An 18875-nucleotide genomic window follows, 5' to 3' on the forward strand; every position below is an offset into this window, starting at 1 on the left:
TTAGCAAAAATGTTGACCTGGTTCCAAACTGTCCATTTACTCCACCCATTCTCTCTCTAACCCGTTTGGGGGATTTCACATCTGAAAGGACTGGTAAGCAATATGTTGATGGCCGCACCTGGCCAATGGCCATTCAATATTGTTGCTTTCACCTATCCACATTTGCATTTGGCTTTCAAATTAGTGAACAATTCAGTAGTAAAGGGATGATGCTGGCTGAAATGGAACGAGACTTGTCAGCATGCTATATAGGCCATCCATTGGATAGGCCTACATGATCCATAAATGGAGAATGCAGATAGTGTGCAGTTAGATACATTTTGAATGAGAGAACTAGTTTTAGTGTCAGCCATGAATTACATTTACGTGGGATTATGTACTGTAGGCCTAGCCTACAATGCAATGGGAGGCTATGAATCCAATACTTGTACGAGTGTTATGAGAGAAACCATTCTGTAGCTGGTTTCAGATATTCAGTGTCTCTGGTGTCTGGTGGGGTCTTATATGTAATTTAGTGTTGGGAAACCAGTCTGACAAGTGATGAAAGGTACCAGAGACACTCCACAGAAACCGGGTGCAAAATCTGTCAGGATGAAATTACATACAGGTCAGCACATTGGTATAATAGCCTAGATGATCATAAATCATTCATTATTGAAAATATAAATCAATCATTTTCCATACAACTATTTTATGAGCTGCTGGCTATCATCCCAGTAAGGTAAGCATGCATTCTGTGCATGCTCCTGAGAAAAGCTGAGTCTAAAGTACAGGGCATAGGTCAATCCAATGTGTTCTTTTTGTCGCTGCTCCACTTTTTAAAGATGTTTATCCTGTGTGTCTGAAATGGTACCCTAATCCCTACATAGTTCTCTACTTTTGAGCCGTATGGGCCATGATCAAAAGTAGTGCACTATATAGGGAATAGGTTTCCATTTCATTCAGACACAAACCCTGTGTGTGAAAAGCAATGATGAAAGCTAATGACTAACACAGTCAGGTAAGATCAGTTCATTCGGGTAGGGTTACATGGTTTTATTACGCAAGTTTGGACAAAATGTCTGAGAGGGGCTTTCGCAACAAGAGTTTGATTTGAACTTTGTGATGGAGCCGCAGGTGACAGCTGAGAGCCAATAGCGTGCAAGGATCAAAGACCAGATTCTAGTGGAGTATCTGAACTGTTTTCAAACCACCTTTGTGTTGCTTTTTCTGTTGTTGACAAAGCCTTCAGAAGAAATATATTCTCGTGTAGTTTTGAGTCTCATGAAAAGGGTTGTACAGCAAGGGCAAGAATGTAAGAGCAGCAATGCTGGGGTGAAACTTTTTTTCAATGGTAGAAAGTGAATCCTTAAAAATACAATCTTAAATCCATTTTAAACACTTTCCTGAATAGTCTTTTTAGGATCTTAAGTGACACATTTGGTGAAGGCCTATCAATATACAGTACATTCCCACATTAGGCCACATAATGTCACTCAGGACTTTGTTATCACTGAAGTTCTATAGCCCAATAACTTGTCATACATCCCAAACCACCACATCGCCCCTACCAACTCGCTCGGAGGCATGACCAAAATATGAGGGTGACTATGGAACGAGATTAGATTAGTTTTTAAAATATATTAGCATACCTTATGGATGCCCGTGCCGCACGGTCACCGGCAATAATAATACTAGGTTAACAGGTCAATATTCTTGTTTCCTCATTGCTCTTTATTCTTTCGGCCACATGAACTGAGAGACTGGCCGATGAAAATCTGGACAAACACATTCAATAAGGCTGATAAATAAGACCAAAAAAAACACAATACAATATCACATTTTTTATTTGAAATTCTCTTGTCGATAGCATTATACTTATAAAATAATCAACATGAATTTCAAACTTACAAACACTTAAGTCTAAGACTTAAACCAGGCAGAAAGTGGAGTTTATTTGGGAATCATTTTCAAATTGCTTTCTATTGGCCTCTAGAGAGTTGTGTTAAGGAGCTGTGATATTCACTGATAACAAAACTCTTGGTCAAGACTAGGCCTCCGGGGAGGATTGAGGTCACAGGGCCAAGACAGTTGGCCTGGTCCCAGATTTGTTTGTGCTGTCTTTCCAACAGGACAAGACAGCACAAACAGATCTGGTACCAGGGTATAAGACAATGGAATATGCTCAAGTCCCCATGGTCTGATTCCTCTCCTGTGTTTGCTCTCATGTCCATATTGTGTGATGACATTGTGTGGGGCTGGTATCACACTGGGAATCAAAGCTCTGAGAGAGGGAGAGAGAAGGAAGCTTATATCAATGGCTGATGTTTCTGTTTGTGGATGTTATTGCAAAATGAGCTCAAATAATAAAATCTTAAGTTTGAAATGTGAATTTTATTTTACTCTAGTAGTCCTAATTTAGACCACTGAGGACACTGATTATAACACTCATGAAGACAAGTTGATAACATTTTTGGTGGGGAAGTGGGTAGACATGGAAACAGGCCACGTACATACAGTATTGCCACTGTGTACAAACGCACACACCACATACAGTACATTCTAAACACAGCTGGAGAAACGGTCTCTCTTTCAGTTTTTCTCTGTATGCTTAGAGACCGTCGACGACGCCGTGCTGCATGCTGAACTCCTGGAAGTCCCCAGGGATGGTATCTGTGTAGGTTAGAGGTCAAAGTCAAGTTCTACCAAGAGTCAGTTTAATTAAGGATGCCACTTTGGTTGATGAATTTGACTAATTTGAGTTCAAAGCAATTGTAAAAAAAAATTTTTTTAAAATCCAGCACTGAGATGCAGTGCCTAAGACTGCTGCGACACTCAAATAAAGCATGCTGCTTACCATTGCAGCGGTACTTTAGGTTGGACCAGATGATGTTTTCCTGAGAGAAACAGAACACGCCCAGTCGGCCTCCTCTCATGGTGGTGTCGATGGTCACACCAGAGTCAGCCACCAGCTCTGTCCCCTCATAGAAACGGGCCCTGTCCAAACACCCAACATACATTAGCCATTGTTGTACTCCATTGTGTATTAGATGAAGCGATGACATCACACACACACACACTCTCTCTCTCTATTTTTCTCTCAGCTGTCTTACCTGATGTATCCGACCTGGGGTCGGTGCTGCAGGTACCAACGGTAGGAAACCTTGTCCTTCCAGCCCACGTTCCTGGGGTCCTTCCACAGCAGACGCACCTGGTCGTTGGTGTCCCCTGTGTGCCACAGGGAGTTCCTCAGGTGCTCCCCTGGACCTGACTTAGACTTCACAGCCTGGGGATGGGGAGGGAGAGCGAGATGGAGAGAGGAGATAGCGAGGGAGAGAAGATAATTAAGAAGTAAGTACAAAGAGACAAAGACAGATTTGGCTTAGGGTGGCTCATAATAATGGCAGGAATGGAGCAAATGGAATGGCATCAAACACATGGATGTCATGATATCATTCCACCCATTCCGCTGCAGCCATTACCACAAGCCTGTCCTCCCCAATTAAGGTGCCACCAACCTCCTGTGCTCTCCATAGCACACGTGTGTGTGTGTGTGTGTGTGTTAAATTGTACAGAGCCAACCTAAATACAATCTATCTTTGTCTTTTGTACTTACTTCAAAAACACAATCCCCCACACACACACACACACATACACACACACCTTGAGCTGGATGCCAGGCTCGGCCACTGCTCTAAAGGGTGTGGCCTGCCAGTAGGTCTGCTCAGTCTGTTTCCACATGACCACGTAGAAGGAGGAGGAGTCCTGGTAGCCAAAGATGAAGCCTGCGTAGTCATCGTCAGTCACCGTGTTAACATGGAATGTCCCCTCAAAGTCCACTCCACTGAACGCAGTGTAACCTAGGGAGCAATACACAACAAAAATGTTGCGATAAAATAGGATATGACTTTATACAATACCATATGAGAACATGGTTCGATACCGGATAACGATTTGGAAGTCTTTCTTACCGACAGCAAGTCCAGGGTCACTGTTCATGGTCTGAACAATCTCCATTCCCTGTTTGAGAGATTAAATGTCAGTTATGTTGACAAAGTCAAAGCATTTCTGCCATGTTGAACTTATTGTTTTGTAAGTCCATCCAGTAAATGACCATCTGACCTGATTAAGTACCACCCAGTTGGGGTCAATCTGGGCATCGCCCTCCGGGTCCAGCACCACCGTCTGATAGGCTCTGAAGTCTGTCAGAGTGACCTCAGCGTTCTCTGGACAGTTGTCTATCCTGTCTATCACCTTGTCCTGGTCAAAGTCTGACTCACACACATCTCCAACACCATCATCTGGGAGGAGAGAATACACAAAGGCTTAGAAATGATGCCCAGTAAGGTTCTAAGCATAGACAATACACTGGTAGAGTGGAGAGTTACATTTGAGTCATTTAGCAGACACTCTTATCCAGAGCAACATACAGGAGCTATTAAGGTTAAGTACCTTGCTCAAGGGCACATCGTCAGATTATTCACCTAGTTGGCTCAGATTTGAACCAGCAACCTTTCAATTACTGGCCCAACACTCTTAGTGCATAGGTGCTCACTTTCTTGTGTTTTACTTTCACTTAAAATGTAGTCTGATCCCATACTGTTGGTGTAGTCAACTCTTCTACAGTTGTCACACCATTTACTGTCTGTTTGGCAGGACACAAACTAACACAGAGAGGTGTTGGCCAAAGCACAAACAGACTGGATCACCAGGCAATAGGTTTTAGGTGATGACTCAATAATTCACATTCAGATTGTCCCGTTGCTAGGCAATTTGTTTGAAGCAGTAAAGTAAATTATTTGAAAGAAATATTAAAGACTGACTGTTCTCATCCAGCTGGTCGGGGTTGGGCACCAGTCTGCAGTTGTCGGGTCCCGGTGCCAGGAAGTCAGGGATGCTGTCGTTGTCGTCGTCATCGTCACACTCATCCCCCAGGCCGTCTTTGTCTGTGTCCAGCTGGGAGCTGTTGATCACGTTGGGACAGTTGTCCTTGGTGTCCTGGTGACCGTCGCCATCACTACAGACCAGGGGGTGACACACAGGGAGGAGGGACAGAAAAGATAGGGTCAGGTCATCACATGAATGGATTTAGCCTGAGTGTTGCTGACAGCAATGGAGTTAACATCATAAACAGATCTGGGACTCAGGCTAGTAGGGAATGGCTGGCAGTTAAGTAACATTGGACTGGCAACCTAATTTATGCACTGTATACTAAAATATACAGTAAAATAGGAATATTTGTCAAAATAAAGGGATATATTGACTACTGCAATCATGAATTGACTAAAATAAATTAAATCATAAAGTGGATATTTTAAGAGCATACTTTTTCTCAAGTCAAATACTTTTAAAATATGTTTTTCTTGTACCTGTCTTGATTTGTGTCACAAGAATCCCCAACCAGGTCATGGTCAATGTCGGACTAAAATTAGAGCACAGATTTGTTAAAACACTTTTTGACCACTCAGTATAATATTTATCACAGGGTAGGACAGTTCAGTTGCTCCATATCCCATTTTATATCTGTAAACTGAACAGGTCTCAGAACCCTAATGGACGCCTGTGGAAGCAGTCTGACCTGGTTAGGATTAGGGATATCAGGGCAGCTGTCACAGGCATCTCCCACTCCATCTCCATCCCGGTCCAACTGGTCCCGGTTCACCACCCGCTGGCAGTTATCAAGGAAGTTCTTCAAGCCTGGAGACCAATTCAATTTGAGTTTGTCAAGTTTGAGTTTGTAAAGTTATCTGACCAATAGTATCCCACCACTCTGCAGAAGTGTTGGTGAAATACATGAGTGCTTCAGCTTCAAGTGGACTCCTTTAGGAGCACTGCTTTGTGACATATGAACACCAGCGATGGCTGTTCTAGATATTTCACATTTAGAACATGTGTGAATCTCTGTTGGATACAAGCAAAAAGTGAACTTTAAGTGTGGCCCATGAGAAAATCATAAAACATGAATTGTATGATTGACAGCTTAACCACTGACGTTGAATCAATGCATTGGGATTTAAAAGCAAACTGCACGTGGTTGATTCTATTTCCATTGATATGCTGTTTCTAATAGTTCACTAGTTGTGCCACAGGGAGGCACTGTTGCATTTGTCATCTGAGTGAACTGTTGAAATATGGTGTGTGTGTCATTTCTCATTTATCTCCGGAAAGCAACAGTACTGTGGCTGTAGCATAAAGGTCAAGCCATCTGTAGACAGGGTCTATAAAAAGAAACCGACAGTCATCTACATTATTAAAGAGTGAGGATGATAAAGGCATACTGTATGTTTCTGTTAACTTGAGAGGGGATTTTAGTAATGGGGTCAGGGCAATTATGTATATAAACCCTGGATTGCTGATGCTACTCTATGTACTGGCCAGTGAGAGGCTTTGAAGCCACAAATCGGGCATATTGACACCCCCCAGAAGAAGCAGTCCTCCATAGGAATGAATGGAACTCTACAGTATTTCAATTAAATGTGTCAAGGACAAAATTACATGTATTTAAAAAATATATTTTAGTGGGGACAGTAACATTAGAATTGTAAAAAAAATAATTATAGATATTTTTCATGTTAAGCTCACATTCTATAATTTAAAAGTATGCATTAAGGTGTCTGTAATATAATTAACGTGGAAATTAATTAATGAATTTCTATAGCTTCCAAAATCTTTTTTTACTCTAGTGGGGGAATGCCAAGATGGAGGTGCGGTGGCTTCAAAACAGCGCCCCCTGTCAATCATCTAGTATATAAATCATTGGGTCAGGGTAGGGTTGGTGCTTGGTGGTACTGTATGTTCAAGGATTCTAGACAAGCGGCTGTTGGAACATACTACTGTGACGGACTGTAGCTACGTGGTAGTGATGTGTCGCTGTACGTACCGTCTCCATCCATGTCATCATCGCAGGCGTCTCCTTTCCCATCACTGTCAGTGTCCCTCTGATCAGGGTTCTCCACCGTGCGACAGTTGTCACAGGCGTCACCATGGCTGTCCTTGTCACTGTTCCTCTGGTCCACGTTAGGCTTCAGCCAGCAGTTATCCTGCACGGGAGAGGGGCACAGAGGGAATAGGGTCAGTCTGTCCTATCTGGTGAAATCTCCTGTCTTAACTGGTGTCCTGTGTGAATTTAAGTATGCTCCTTCAAATTCTCAGCACAGCACAACCAGAAGAGGACTGACCACCCCTCAGAGCCTGGTTCCTCTCTAGGTTTCTTCCTAGGTTCCTGCCTTTCTAGGGAGTTTTTTCTAGCCACTGTGGTTCTACATCTGCATTGCATACTGTTTGGAGTTTTAGGCAGGGTTTCTAAATAAGCATTTTGTGACAACTGCTGATGTAAATAGGTCTTTATAAATACATTTGATTTAATTTAATGTGTGTGTGTGTATAGAGGTATAAGGTCTACCTGTTCATTCAGAATACCGTCACCATCAGCGTCGGTGTCACAAGCGTCTCCTTGTCCGTCCTTGTCAGCATCCTCTTGGCCAGAGTTAGGAACGCGCATGCAGTTATCCTGAAAACAGACAGATGTATTTATTGACCGATTTATGGTGATCACTTTAACAGACACACCATAAAAAGAAGATGGAGGGAGGGGCAAAGGGAGAGGAGGGGGGGGGGGGGGTGTTTATCCCAGGATAGTTGTATTTCTTGTGTTGTCATGGTTACCTTTTTACAGAGCATATCCTTGCACTTGAGTTTCTCATCAGGGTATCCATCAATGTCTGTATCCTTTCCACATAGGTAGCCATTACCAGCCCAGCCAATCCCACACTGACAGGAGAAAGAAGAGAGAACACTTAAGAGGCAGTGCGTGGGTGTGTGTGCGTGTTTGTGTGTGTTTGCGTGTGTATGTTTGCGTGCGTGTGTGTATGTGCGTGTGTTTGTGTGTGTGAGAGAGAGTTCTGTCAATGGAGGCCAGTTTGTGATCCATAGGACCCCACCTGACAGGTGATGGAGCCGTCTCTTTCTTGGAAACACTGGGCGTTGACATCACAGGGGTTGGTCAAACTGTTACCACAGCTCCTCTCTGGCTTACAGCCCTTCACCTGGTCCCCTGTGTAGCCTGTCTTACAGCCCCCACAGACATAAGAACCCTACAGGGATAATGTAGGGTAATAGGCAATGAGAGACATAAGAATAAATGTAGTACTTGTAGCAGGCAGTCAGATATTTGGAATCCAGTTAACATTGTTCCCTCCTTGCATTATTGTTTAAATTGAGCGATATTCCGTTTTTTATTCCAGGCTACATCTGTTTGTGCTTCAAGCAATTTCTGTTGTATGAAAACGAAGGTCAGGAGTTGGCTGAAGCAACAAACCGGTCTAGTCGACCACCAGGCTATCAGACAGACAGACACTCAGGCCTTACCGCAGATTTATGACAGAGTAACACACTCAGGCCTTACCGCAGATTTATGACAGAGTAACACACTCAGGCCTTACCGCAGAGTTGTGACAGAGAGAGTTGGCGGTGCACTGTCCATTGTTGGGTTCTTTGCACTCGTCAATGTCATCACAGACCTAAGAGGCCGTATAAAGTACAAAACCGGAGATGATTATTATGATACATATCTTGAAAAGGTGTTCCATGATTAGTTATCCTAATAACAATGTCACCGGGTGGGTAGGAGTACATTTCATTAAAATGAATCTTCTGGAATTGTCCATTGACTGAATTGAAACGTTCCTGTCGAAACGTTGGTGAATAAATTATTACAACAGACCTACTAGTGTTTGCAGCTTTTTCTTTTACCCAATTAAAAGGGAGACCTTGACTGTATTTGGTGATGTTGACTGACCTGGAGACCTTGACTGTATTTGGTGATGTTGACTGACCTGGAGACCTTGACTGTATTTGGTGATGTTGACTGACCTGGAGACCTTGACTGTATTTGGTGATGTTGACTGACCTGGAGACCTTGACTGTATTTGGTGTTGTTGACTGACCTGGAGACCTTGACTGTATTTGGTGATGCTGACTGACCTGGAGACCTTGACTGTATTTGGTGATGCTGACTGACCTGGAGACCTTGACTGTATTTGGTGATGCTGACTGACCTGGAGACCTTGACTGTATTTGGTGATGTTGGTTATGTTAACTGACCTGTTTGTTTGTCTGTGCGTAGACCACTCCCACCCCTTCCACAGCCAGACCAGAGTAGCCCAGAGGACAGGCGTCACAGCGGAACCCTGGAGCCGTGTTCACACACTTCACCCCGGGGAAGCATGGGTTAAATTGACACTGGAGAGAGAGAGAGAGATGGAAGAAGACGCTTGGTTAGTGTTTCAGAATTATTACAACCATATAAATTCATACAGTAAACACACATGCACCTGAATATAACATACACACACAAACACACCCTACCTCATCCACATCATCACAGCTGAAGCCGTCCCCAGTGTATCCATCAGGGCAGGGTCCACACTCAACCCCGTCCTCCGTCTCAATACACATGTCGCCGCGGAAACAAACGCCTGGGGCACACTTCTGCTTCATGACTTCGCTTCCACCCAGTCCTTCAAAGACACCCAGAGGAAATATATTTTTATGACACTCGTTTCCACAATACCAGTGGTTTCTCATGTATTAGTAATGAATGTGTTACAAGCGAACATACTTCAAACTAGTTTTATTACTAAGGTCCAGTGATTTTCCTCATGGTCAGGAAAAAGCTATTGGTTCAATCTATAAACAACATATAACAGAACTTTAATACATAATTTGTAATATAATGGTGATGGTGGATGTTCTTACCACAAGCCTGGCACTCAGAGATGGTATTTCTGAGAAAAGATGTCTCTTTGACCTTTAGAAAGCAACATAGACATGTTTTGAGTTTTTATGGACTCAGTGGGTCAGGAGGTACAGTTTATTAATAGCTCCCAGATGAGCTTGAGCACTATAGTTACCTGCTGAATGAGGACATCTTTCAGCTCATTTATCACCTTGGTGAGATCAAGCATTTGATTGGACAGCTGCTTTGTGTTGACCCCTGCACGGGAGAGCAGCATTGGAAAATAACATTGGTCATACCAACAGACTTCAGAGGGGGTTCTTGTTCAACCTCAATCTACAGTAACTGTTGTTTTTGTGTGAATTCGAAAGTAGAGACATAGAATACTTATATATATATATATATATATATATCACCATTTATTTGCTTCCTGAAAAACAGTTGAGCGACGTTCAAGATAAAGCCTTTCCTCAAAATGTTTTTGTCTGTGTAAACTAGACAGTACTAGGGAACACACAGGAATAGGAGTTGGTTTATTTTTTGGTTTATTTTTTGTCATAAACCCTTACCCAGAGTCTGCACTGAGTCTCCTTGTTGGTGGCAGTTTTGAAGAGAAGCTACATTCTCAAACGTGTCTCCCACCACTAGTTTCAGCTCCTCCAGCTCTTCCTGTTTATGAAGAAGTCCAACAACAGGGACACATTAGTTGGAATCAGTGCTGAATGCTGATGGATGGGTTTGATTAGATTAGGACAAGGTGGTTACCAAATTTGTTTCCAGATTTTTACCTGCTGTAGCCAACTCTAATTTTTGATGGACAAGGATTTGGCCAAAGAAGAAACAGACTATCTGGCACCCAGGCTAGGGGGTTATGGTCATTTGAATTTGGAAGGAGGATCTAGGAGTAAATAAGTGACATCACTCATAGTTTCCCTGAGTACAAAGTCAACAAAAGCAATGGTTTGGGGAGTGTCTGGGTAGCTCTGGTCAAATGGCTTAAACGGAAACAGACGGACAACCAATCCTCGGTTGAAGGTTCTGTGATTTTGTCTGGATCTATGAGTAAATAATAACTCTATTCCATATGATGCACTACATTTGAACTGCACCCAATTTGACAATGGTCTAAATAAGTGCTCTATAAAAGCAATAGGTTGCCATTTGAAACAAATCTAATAACATCACCTCTGCTTTGCCCTGCATGCTCTTCAGCTCCACCACACCGTAGCCTGCAGGCAGACCCTGAAACACGGAGGGGAGGTCCCGGACCGTCTCCACCAGCCTGCAGTCCAGGTGTAGCTCCACCCCCCCGGGTCCCTGCTGCATGCCCTTCAGGTGGAAGAGGAGGCGGTGGCGCTGACCGTCTGCCAGCTGGATGTTGTTGAAGGTCACGGAGCTCATCCTCCGATCACTCCTCAGGTAACGCAGCACGGCTGGGAGAGAGGAAGGGAAAGAAAAAGAGTTAAAGGAAAAGGACATGAGATGGAAAGGGAATCACAGCAAATGCCTCAATGAAATGAATACATGATGAATACATTAATGTAGAAGCAGAGAGCGAAAATAATGATTTTTAAACACAAATTAGATTAAAAGAGAGAGAGAACTAAGACTCTTTTCACTGTTAGTCTACACCTGTTGTTTACCAAGCGTGTGACAATTAAAATGTTATTTAATTTGACATCGTACAGAAAAGTGCATTCAGCAAGACCAATGTATCATACATCCCTCTCCCCTGAGGCGTTGTGCACCTCATTTCTTTGAGGGGCAAAGGTGGCCAGAAATCGATATCTTTGAATTAATAATGAGTAAAAGAAACAATATCTTCTATATTTTCAGTGTACAAGTGGAAAAACCACCGGTTTCAATGGGCCTGACGCCCCTGCCTCTCCTTCCTACCCCTTACCTCTGTTGAGTTTCCCCAGCACGGTGAACTCAAAGTACTTGCTGTTGTCCCGGGGGTTGTACAGGCCGAACACTGTGGTGCCAGTCTTGGGCTGCAGCTTGAAGGTGGTGAGGATGAAAGCCTCATTCACGCCCTGCTCCACTAAGCCGCCCTGCAGCAGGTCTGGCAGACAGTCCGGGGAATTGAGGAGGTCATACACTACAGGGGAAAAAATAAAGTTAAATGACTGTAAAGGGAAATGTAAAGTAAAAATAAATGTAAAGCGAAACAAAGTATAGTAAAATTACTGTAAAAGGAAACATAAAGTAAAGTGAAATACCTGTGAAGGGAAACATAAAATAGAGTAAAATAACTGTAAAAAGAAACAAACTAAAGTAAAATAAAGTAATCTTTGAGGGGAAATAAAGTAAAGTAACAAAGTAAAGTTCTGCTGCTCAGTACAGCGAGAATAAAGACACCTGAGTAGATGAATAGGATGGTTATTGAGCAAGGTGTTTTGGATGTATCGGGGGGAAAGTGTACATCACTGCTTTATAGACTAAACTGGGCTGGAACATCACAGTGAGTTTGGCTAGCTGGGGAGAAGTGTTACATTGCCTGCCCTGTAGTATCCACTTGACCACATTGACCTGAATGGTGAGGATTGCTGAGCTAGAGGTTTTAAAGTGCTGAGAAGATGCTGGTTGTCACGAGAGAGTAGGCTTGTTGTTGATGAGGCAGAATATGAGTTTGGGGTAAAACATTTTCCCTTTTATCAGAATGTATGGTATTTTGATCATTCTTGAGCTAGTAGTTTTGATGTCCCGAGACAATACTTTACGTCAGTAGACTAGGATGGGCTGGAAGATCAAGATCAGAATGAGTTTGTCTCGGTGCAAATAACATAGTGGGTCTTTTGCTTGACCACTTTTACCACACAAATATGGATAGACTGTACTGAGTGCTCAGGGAGTGAAATGTAGAAGCCACTGAAGAGTTTTGGTATTTTATTAGGATCCCCATTAGCTGTTGCAAAAGCAGCAGCTACTCTTCCCGGGGTCCACACAAAACATAAAACATGACATAATACAAAACATTAATAGGCAAGAACACCTCAAGGACAGAACTACATCAATAAAAAAATATTTTTAACAAGGCACAGGTTGTCTATATATCAATACCAATACATACACACAAACTATCTAGGTCAAATAGTGGCGCAGAGGTCTAAGGCACTGCATCTCAGTGCAAGAGCCATCACTACAGTCCCTGGTTCGAATCCAGGCTGTATCACATCTGGCCGTGAATGGGAGTCCCACAGGGCGGCGCACAATTGGCCCAGCATCGTCCGGGTTTGGCCGGTGTAGGCTGTCATTGTAAATAAGAATATGTTCTTAACTGACTTGTCTAGTTAAATAAAGGTTAAATCAAATTTTTAAAAAATAGAGGAGGCGTTGTGCTGTGAGGTGTTGGTTTATCTGTTTGTTTAAACCAGCTTTGCTGTTCATTTGAACAAAATGAGATGGAATGGAGTTCCATGCAATAATGGCTCTATATAATACTGTACGCTTTTTTGAATTTGTTCTGGATTTGGGGACTGTGAAAAGACCCCTGGTGGCATGTCTGGTGGGTGTGTGTGTCAGAGCTGTGTGTAAGTTGACTATGCAAAGAAATTGGGATTTTCAACACATTGTTTCTTATAAAAAGAAGAAGTGATGCAGTCAGTCTCTCCTCAACTCTTAGCCAAGAGAGACTGCCATGCATAGTATTGATATCAGCCCTCTGATTACAATGAAGAGCAAGACGTGCCACTCTGTTCTGGGCTAGCTGCAGCTTAACTAGGTATTTCCTTGCAGCACTCAACCACACGACTGGACAATAATCAAGATAAGACAAAACTATTGCCTGCAGGACTTGCTTTTTGGAATGTGATGTCACAAAAGCAGAGCATCTCTTTATTACGGACAGACCTCTCCCCATCTCTTTACAACCATTGAATATACAGTGGGGAGAACAAGTATTTGATACACTGCCGATTTTGCAGGTTTTCCTACTTACAAACCATGTAGAGGTCTGTAATTTTTATCATAGGTACACTTCAACTGTGAGAGACGGAATCTAAAATCAAAAAAATCAAAAATCCAGAAAATCACATTGTATGATTTTTAAGCAATTAATTTGCATTTTATTGCATGACATAAGTATTTTTGGTCTAAACTCCACTCGCCGTGTTTGGAGGAAGAAGAAGGATGAGTACAACCCCAAGAACACCATCCCAACCGTGAAGCATCATCCTTTGGGGATGCTTTTCTGCAAAGGGGACAGGACGACTGCTCCGTATTGAGGAGAGGATGGATGGGGCCATGTATCGCGAGATCTTGGCCAACAACCTCCTTCCCTCAGTAAGAGCATTGAAGATGGGTCGTGGCTGGGTCTTCCAGCATGACAACGACCCGAAACACACAGCCAGGGCAACTAAGGAGTGGCTCCGTAAGAAGCATCTCAAGGTCCTGGAGTGGCCTGGCCAGTCTCCAGACCTGAACCCTATAGAAAATCTTTGGAGGGAGCTGAAAGTCCGTATTGCCCAGCGACAGCCCCGAAACCTGAAGGATCTGGAGAAGGTCTGTATGGAGGAGTGGGCCAAAATCCCTGCTGCAGTGTGTGCAAACCTGATCAAGAACTACAGGAAACGTATGATCTCTGTAATTGCAAACAAAGGTTTCTGTACCAAATATTAAGTTCTGCTTTTCTGATGTATCAAATACTTATGTCATGCAATAAAATGCAAATTAATTACTTAAAAATCATACAATGTGATTTTCTGGGTTTTTGTTTTAGATTCCGTCTCTCACAGTTGAAGTGTACCTATGATAAAAATTACAGACCTCTACATGCTTTGTAATTAAGAAAACCTGCAAAATCGGCTGGGTATCAAATACTTGTTCTCCCCACTGTATATGTTTGGACCATGACAGTTTACAATCTAAGGTAACGCCAAGTAATTTATTATCCTCAACTTGTTCAACAGCAACACCATTCATTACCAGATTCAGCTGAGGTCTACTATTTCTACCAAATACAATGCTCTTAGTTTTAGAGATGTTCAGGACCAGTTTATTACTGGCCACCCATTCCAAAACAGACTGCAACTCTTTGTTAAGGGTTTCAGTGACTTCATTAGCTGTGGTTGCTGATGCGTATGTGGTTGAATAATCAGCATACACGAATGCACATGCTTTGTTTAATGCCAGAGGACGGTCATTGGTAAAAAAAAAAAAAAAAAGAGTAGAGGGCCTAGATAGCTGCCCTGCGGTACACCACACTTTACATGTTTGACATTAGAGAAGCTTTGTGTCAGTGCAGTACATGTTGAGTGTCATTTTCTATAACCATGCTGTAAGACTGTTGTTCATTTGTTTCCAGAGATATAGCGTTGTATTTGGTCAAACACAATTCTTTCCAACAGTTTGCTAAGAGCTGGCAGCAAGTTTATAGGTCTGCTGTTAGAACCAGTAAAGGCTGCTTTACCACTCTTGGGTAGCGGAATTACTTTGGCTTCCCTCCAGGCCTGACGACAAATATTTTCCTCTAGGCTCAGATTAAATATGACAGGAGTGGCTGTAGAGTCAGCTACCATCCTCAGTAGCTTTTCATCTAAGTTGTCAATGCCAGGAGGTTTGTCATTATTGATCGTTAACAATGATTTTTCCACCTCTCCCACACTAACTTTACAAAATTCAAACTTGCAATGCTTTTCTTTCATTATTTGTTTTTTTTATGCATGAATACGATGGCTCATTGTTCATTGTTGGCATTTCCTTCCTATGTTTGCCCACTTTGCCAATGAAGTAATCATTAAAATAATTTGCAACATCAAATGGTTTTGTGATGAATAAGCCTCTGATTCGATAAAATATGGAGTTGAATTTGTCTTTCTGCCCATAATTTAATTTAATGTACTCAAGTTCTTTCCCATGATTCTTTATATCATTGATCTTGGCTTCATAATACAGTTTCTTATTTTTTGTTGTTGAGTTTAGTCTCATCATTTCTCAATTTGCAGTAAGTCAGCCAGTCAGATGTGCAGCCAGACTTATTAGCCACTCCTTTTGCTCCATCTCTTTCAGCCAGTCAGTTTTTAATTTCCTCATCAATCCATGGAGCCGTAACAGTTCTAACAGTCAGTTTCTTAACAGGTGCATGTTTATCAATAATTGGAAGAAGCAATTTCATAAATTCATCAAGTGCAGTGTCTGGATGCTCCTTATTAATCACATCAGACCAACAAATATTTTTAACATCATCCACATAAGAGTCACAGCAAAATATTTTGTATGATCTCTTATACACAATTTTAGGCCCAGATTTGGGAACTTTGGCCTTCCTGGGTATAGCCACAATATTGTGATCACTGCACCCAATGGGTATGGATACAAGTTCTACACTATTAGTTAAAATGTGATCGATACATGTGGATAATCTTGTCCCTGTAGTGTTTATAAACAACCTAGTAGGTTGATTAATAACCTGAACCAGATTACAGGCACTGGTTACAGTGAGGAGCTTTCTCTTGAGTGGACAGTTAAGCTCAAGATTACAATTCTATTCCAATAAAGTCCCTCCGGGACACAGCAGGCCTCGGGAGGATGTGCCTTGAATCCCTCCCCGCCAGTCTGAGACCGTACATGAATACACAAGTGCCCTAGCAGCCGTCTACAAGGCACACTGTCATGAGGGCACGCACCAAATTGCTCCCAAATGCTTCCAGAAAATTGCTCTCATCTTCTCTCTTCTGTGTGTGTGTGTGTGTGTGCGTTTCCATCTGTGTCTGTCAGCTTCAGACATCTTTCTTATTTTCTCCTGCCTCTAGTCTTTTCTCCCGATCCCCCTGCCTGGCCTCAATCTGCTCCAGCTCACCAGGGAGCAGCACGGGTGCTTTTAAAGGTGTGTGGTTAAACGTGACTGGAGCCTCCTTTTCATGCCTTTTCCTGCACTCAATCTCACCTTTACAAACACACTGAGGCCTGGTTTGCGAAAGGCTTCAGCATCACTATTGTCCCGTCACCTGAGGAGGGAGGTTAGGCAAACACTAACAGATAGATCTCTGTATGGTTCAACGTGACTTGGCCTGCAAACTGGGACTGGGGGTGCACCAATAAAACAGTCTAAACAAACCAACTCTTTTTCTATTCTCATCTGTCTGGTTAGACACACTATACACACTCTCTCTCTTCCATCTGTGTTTCAGACTCAGGGCCATGTGTGTGTCAGGATCTCCTCACAAAGTGCCATGAGAAAGGGTTAGATTTCATCCCCAGAGCCACCGCTTGTCGTCTCATGATCTGTTAAGCTACACAAAACCAAATCCACCTCAAATCCACCTGAACAGCTCACATACAGTATGACACATGTGACATGATCTACCACATAAAGTCAATTGAAGTCATAAAGTGACAGTAAAATCACCTAGTTGCAGTAGATAATAAACAACTGCATTATTGTTGTCTGATATATATATTGTGCCTTAATAGGTAAATAATCCATTTAAGTCCTGTATGGCTCAGTTGGTAGAGCGTGGTGCCAGGGTTGTGGGTTCGATTCCATACATGACTAAGTTGCTTTGGATAAAAGTGTCTGCAAAATTGTATATATTGTATTATTATAAGTCATAACAAAGTTGTACTGTAAACACAAGGCATATGATTTACAATTTACTTAATAAATCCAAACTTTTGTTTGTTTATAGTGAAACCTCATGCAATAATTGCCAATAATTTATATTTGTATGAACTGCTAATGAGTCAAATGTTTACTATTTATCAACGGTGACAACTATGTGCAGTACAGCTGTGAATATATTTTGTAAAATAATATCTCTCACACTCAGTGACAGTTATGGCCTGTACCTCAGTGTAGATGCCATTTTAAAGGCCTGTGTGTTGTGGTGCGTGTGTGTGTTTTCAGACTCCAATATTGCATGCAGACCATTAGTGATTATTCCCATGTGTGTGCTATAGCTGGTACTTTAAATCAGATCCAGACTCCAGACCCCCCCCCTCTCAGAGTCACAGAGATACCAGTGAACCAAGTCAGTCAGTTCGGGCAGTACACTAAACACACGCACACACACACACTCAATTAATACAGCGGTCACATCTCAGTCATCACCTCTTACTCTTCCTCAGTCTAAAGTCAGTACACAACATTCTTATGAAGCATGTCTTTTCAATCTTCTCACCACACAGGACACAGAGGACTATTTATCAGAACATTTATTCTTACCCAACAGAGTATCAAATGTCATGTCTAGCCCTCTGTGTATATTGGCTTGAGTGTGAATGAATATGATATTCTCGTTTTACAAAGTAAAAAAACAACTGTACAATGGTGATTGCAATCTAAATAAGAGCAATATAGATTTTTGTGTTTACTGATTTTGTTACCTTAAACTTTTTTGGGAAAATGTATATGATATTCTCAATCACAGTGTCTGTTAGATCAATCATTACCTCAGAGCTTCATGGTTCTTGATTGGAATCCTCTGAGGTAGAGTGCTGAGCTTTAGTAGACTGATAAAAGACATCTGAAGATGACATCACAGTCGGTCTGTATGTCAACTTAAACTGTATGTCTTTGGCTAAGATCAAATTGTTTAATTTTTACTTTTAGTGGTTGTGTCCTGTGATTACAAAGCAATACCTTAAAAGTACTTTGTGGTGCAATTGCATGGTTTCAATAGACTTTAATGACCACATCAAGATCATATTGGCATCACATTCAGTAATAATTTAAGAAAGTCATTGTCAGCTACACTCACCTGAGCCCTGGGCTCCCACTTCCGAACACAGGTTCAAGATCAGCTGCGAAGCCACGATCAGCGTCGTCCACAGCCCCATTCTGTCCTCTCACTGTTCCCAGACCTGTTTCTCTGGAGTGACTGATCCTTATCAGGCAGAGTGGTGCTCTTGGTCCTCCTGTACTGTTTATTGCCTGGGATGTGTGTGGTGTGTGTAGTGTGTATGGCTCACAGTAGAGACAGAGGTGAGGCTAGGCTGTCATAGTGAGGCACGGAACAGCTGCTGTGTGTGTGTGGCTGACTGGGGGAGGACAGGAGGCTGACTGAGGGAGGAGGAGCAGGGCCGGAGATGGTTTAAGCTTTTTTCAGACAGCCACATGCAGAGGAGTGACCAAAACATTCTCCACCGTATTGGCTCCCATTAATTTGTGTGTGTGTGTGTAGGGGTTCTTCCATGGTTCACGACCTCGTTGTGGGCAGTG

At 42.4% G+C, this 18875-nt stretch overlaps 1 protein-coding gene and 1 long non-coding RNA gene across 2 annotated transcripts; one reads left to right on the forward strand and one right to left on the reverse strand.

The window, feature by feature from the left end:
• The first annotated feature begins 25 nt into the window (after positions 1 to 25).
• LOC120044946 lies at positions 26 to 6201 on the forward strand. The gene is made up of 3 exons (XR_005476602.1): positions 26 to 93; positions 3084 to 3330; positions 4816 to 6201. It is a non-coding gene; the product is annotated as an uncharacterized LOC120044946 (long non-coding RNA).
• On the reverse strand, positions 1816 to 18493 carry LOC120044944 (thrombospondin-4-B-like). Its single transcript, XM_038989694.1, has 22 exons — positions 18415 to 18493; positions 11619 to 11816; positions 10901 to 11148; positions 10285 to 10384; positions 9891 to 9973; positions 9736 to 9787; positions 9346 to 9497; positions 9082 to 9219; positions 8421 to 8498; positions 7920 to 8072; positions 7645 to 7749; positions 7382 to 7489; positions 6860 to 7019; positions 5558 to 5676; positions 5349 to 5401; positions 4803 to 4996; positions 4102 to 4280; positions 3951 to 3999; positions 3643 to 3839; positions 3093 to 3265; positions 2837 to 2976; positions 1816 to 2652 (listed from the first exon to the last, which is right to left on the reverse strand). Exons 1-22 carry the CDS (start codon positions 18491 to 18493, stop codon positions 2591 to 2593), a joined length of 2820 nt encoding a protein of 939 aa, XP_038845622.1. The 3' UTR covers positions 1816 to 2590.
• Between the last annotated feature and the right edge of the window lie 382 nt (positions 18494 to 18875).

Source organism: Salvelinus namaycush, chromosome 3, assembly GCF_016432855.1.
Source record: "Salvelinus namaycush isolate Seneca chromosome 3, SaNama_1.0, whole genome shotgun sequence".
Taxonomy (NCBI): domain Eukaryota; kingdom Metazoa; phylum Chordata; class Actinopteri; order Salmoniformes; family Salmonidae; genus Salvelinus; species Salvelinus namaycush.

Excerpts from the sequence above, each read along its gene's own strand:
- LOC120044944 (XM_038989694.1), bottom strand. The coding sequence starts at position 18,493 with ATGGGGCTGTGGACGACGCTGATCGTGGCTTCGCAGCTGATCTTGAAC. Across the intron at positions 11,149-11,618 it reads GCTGGGGAAACTCAACAGAG|CCGTGCTGCGTTACCTGAGG; the intron begins GTAAGGGGTAGG and ends CCTCTCTCCCAG. Across the intron at positions 4,281-4,802 it reads CGACCAGCTGGATGAGAACA|ATGATGGTGTTGGAGATGTG; the intron begins GTCAGTCTTTAA and ends CTCTCCTCCCAG.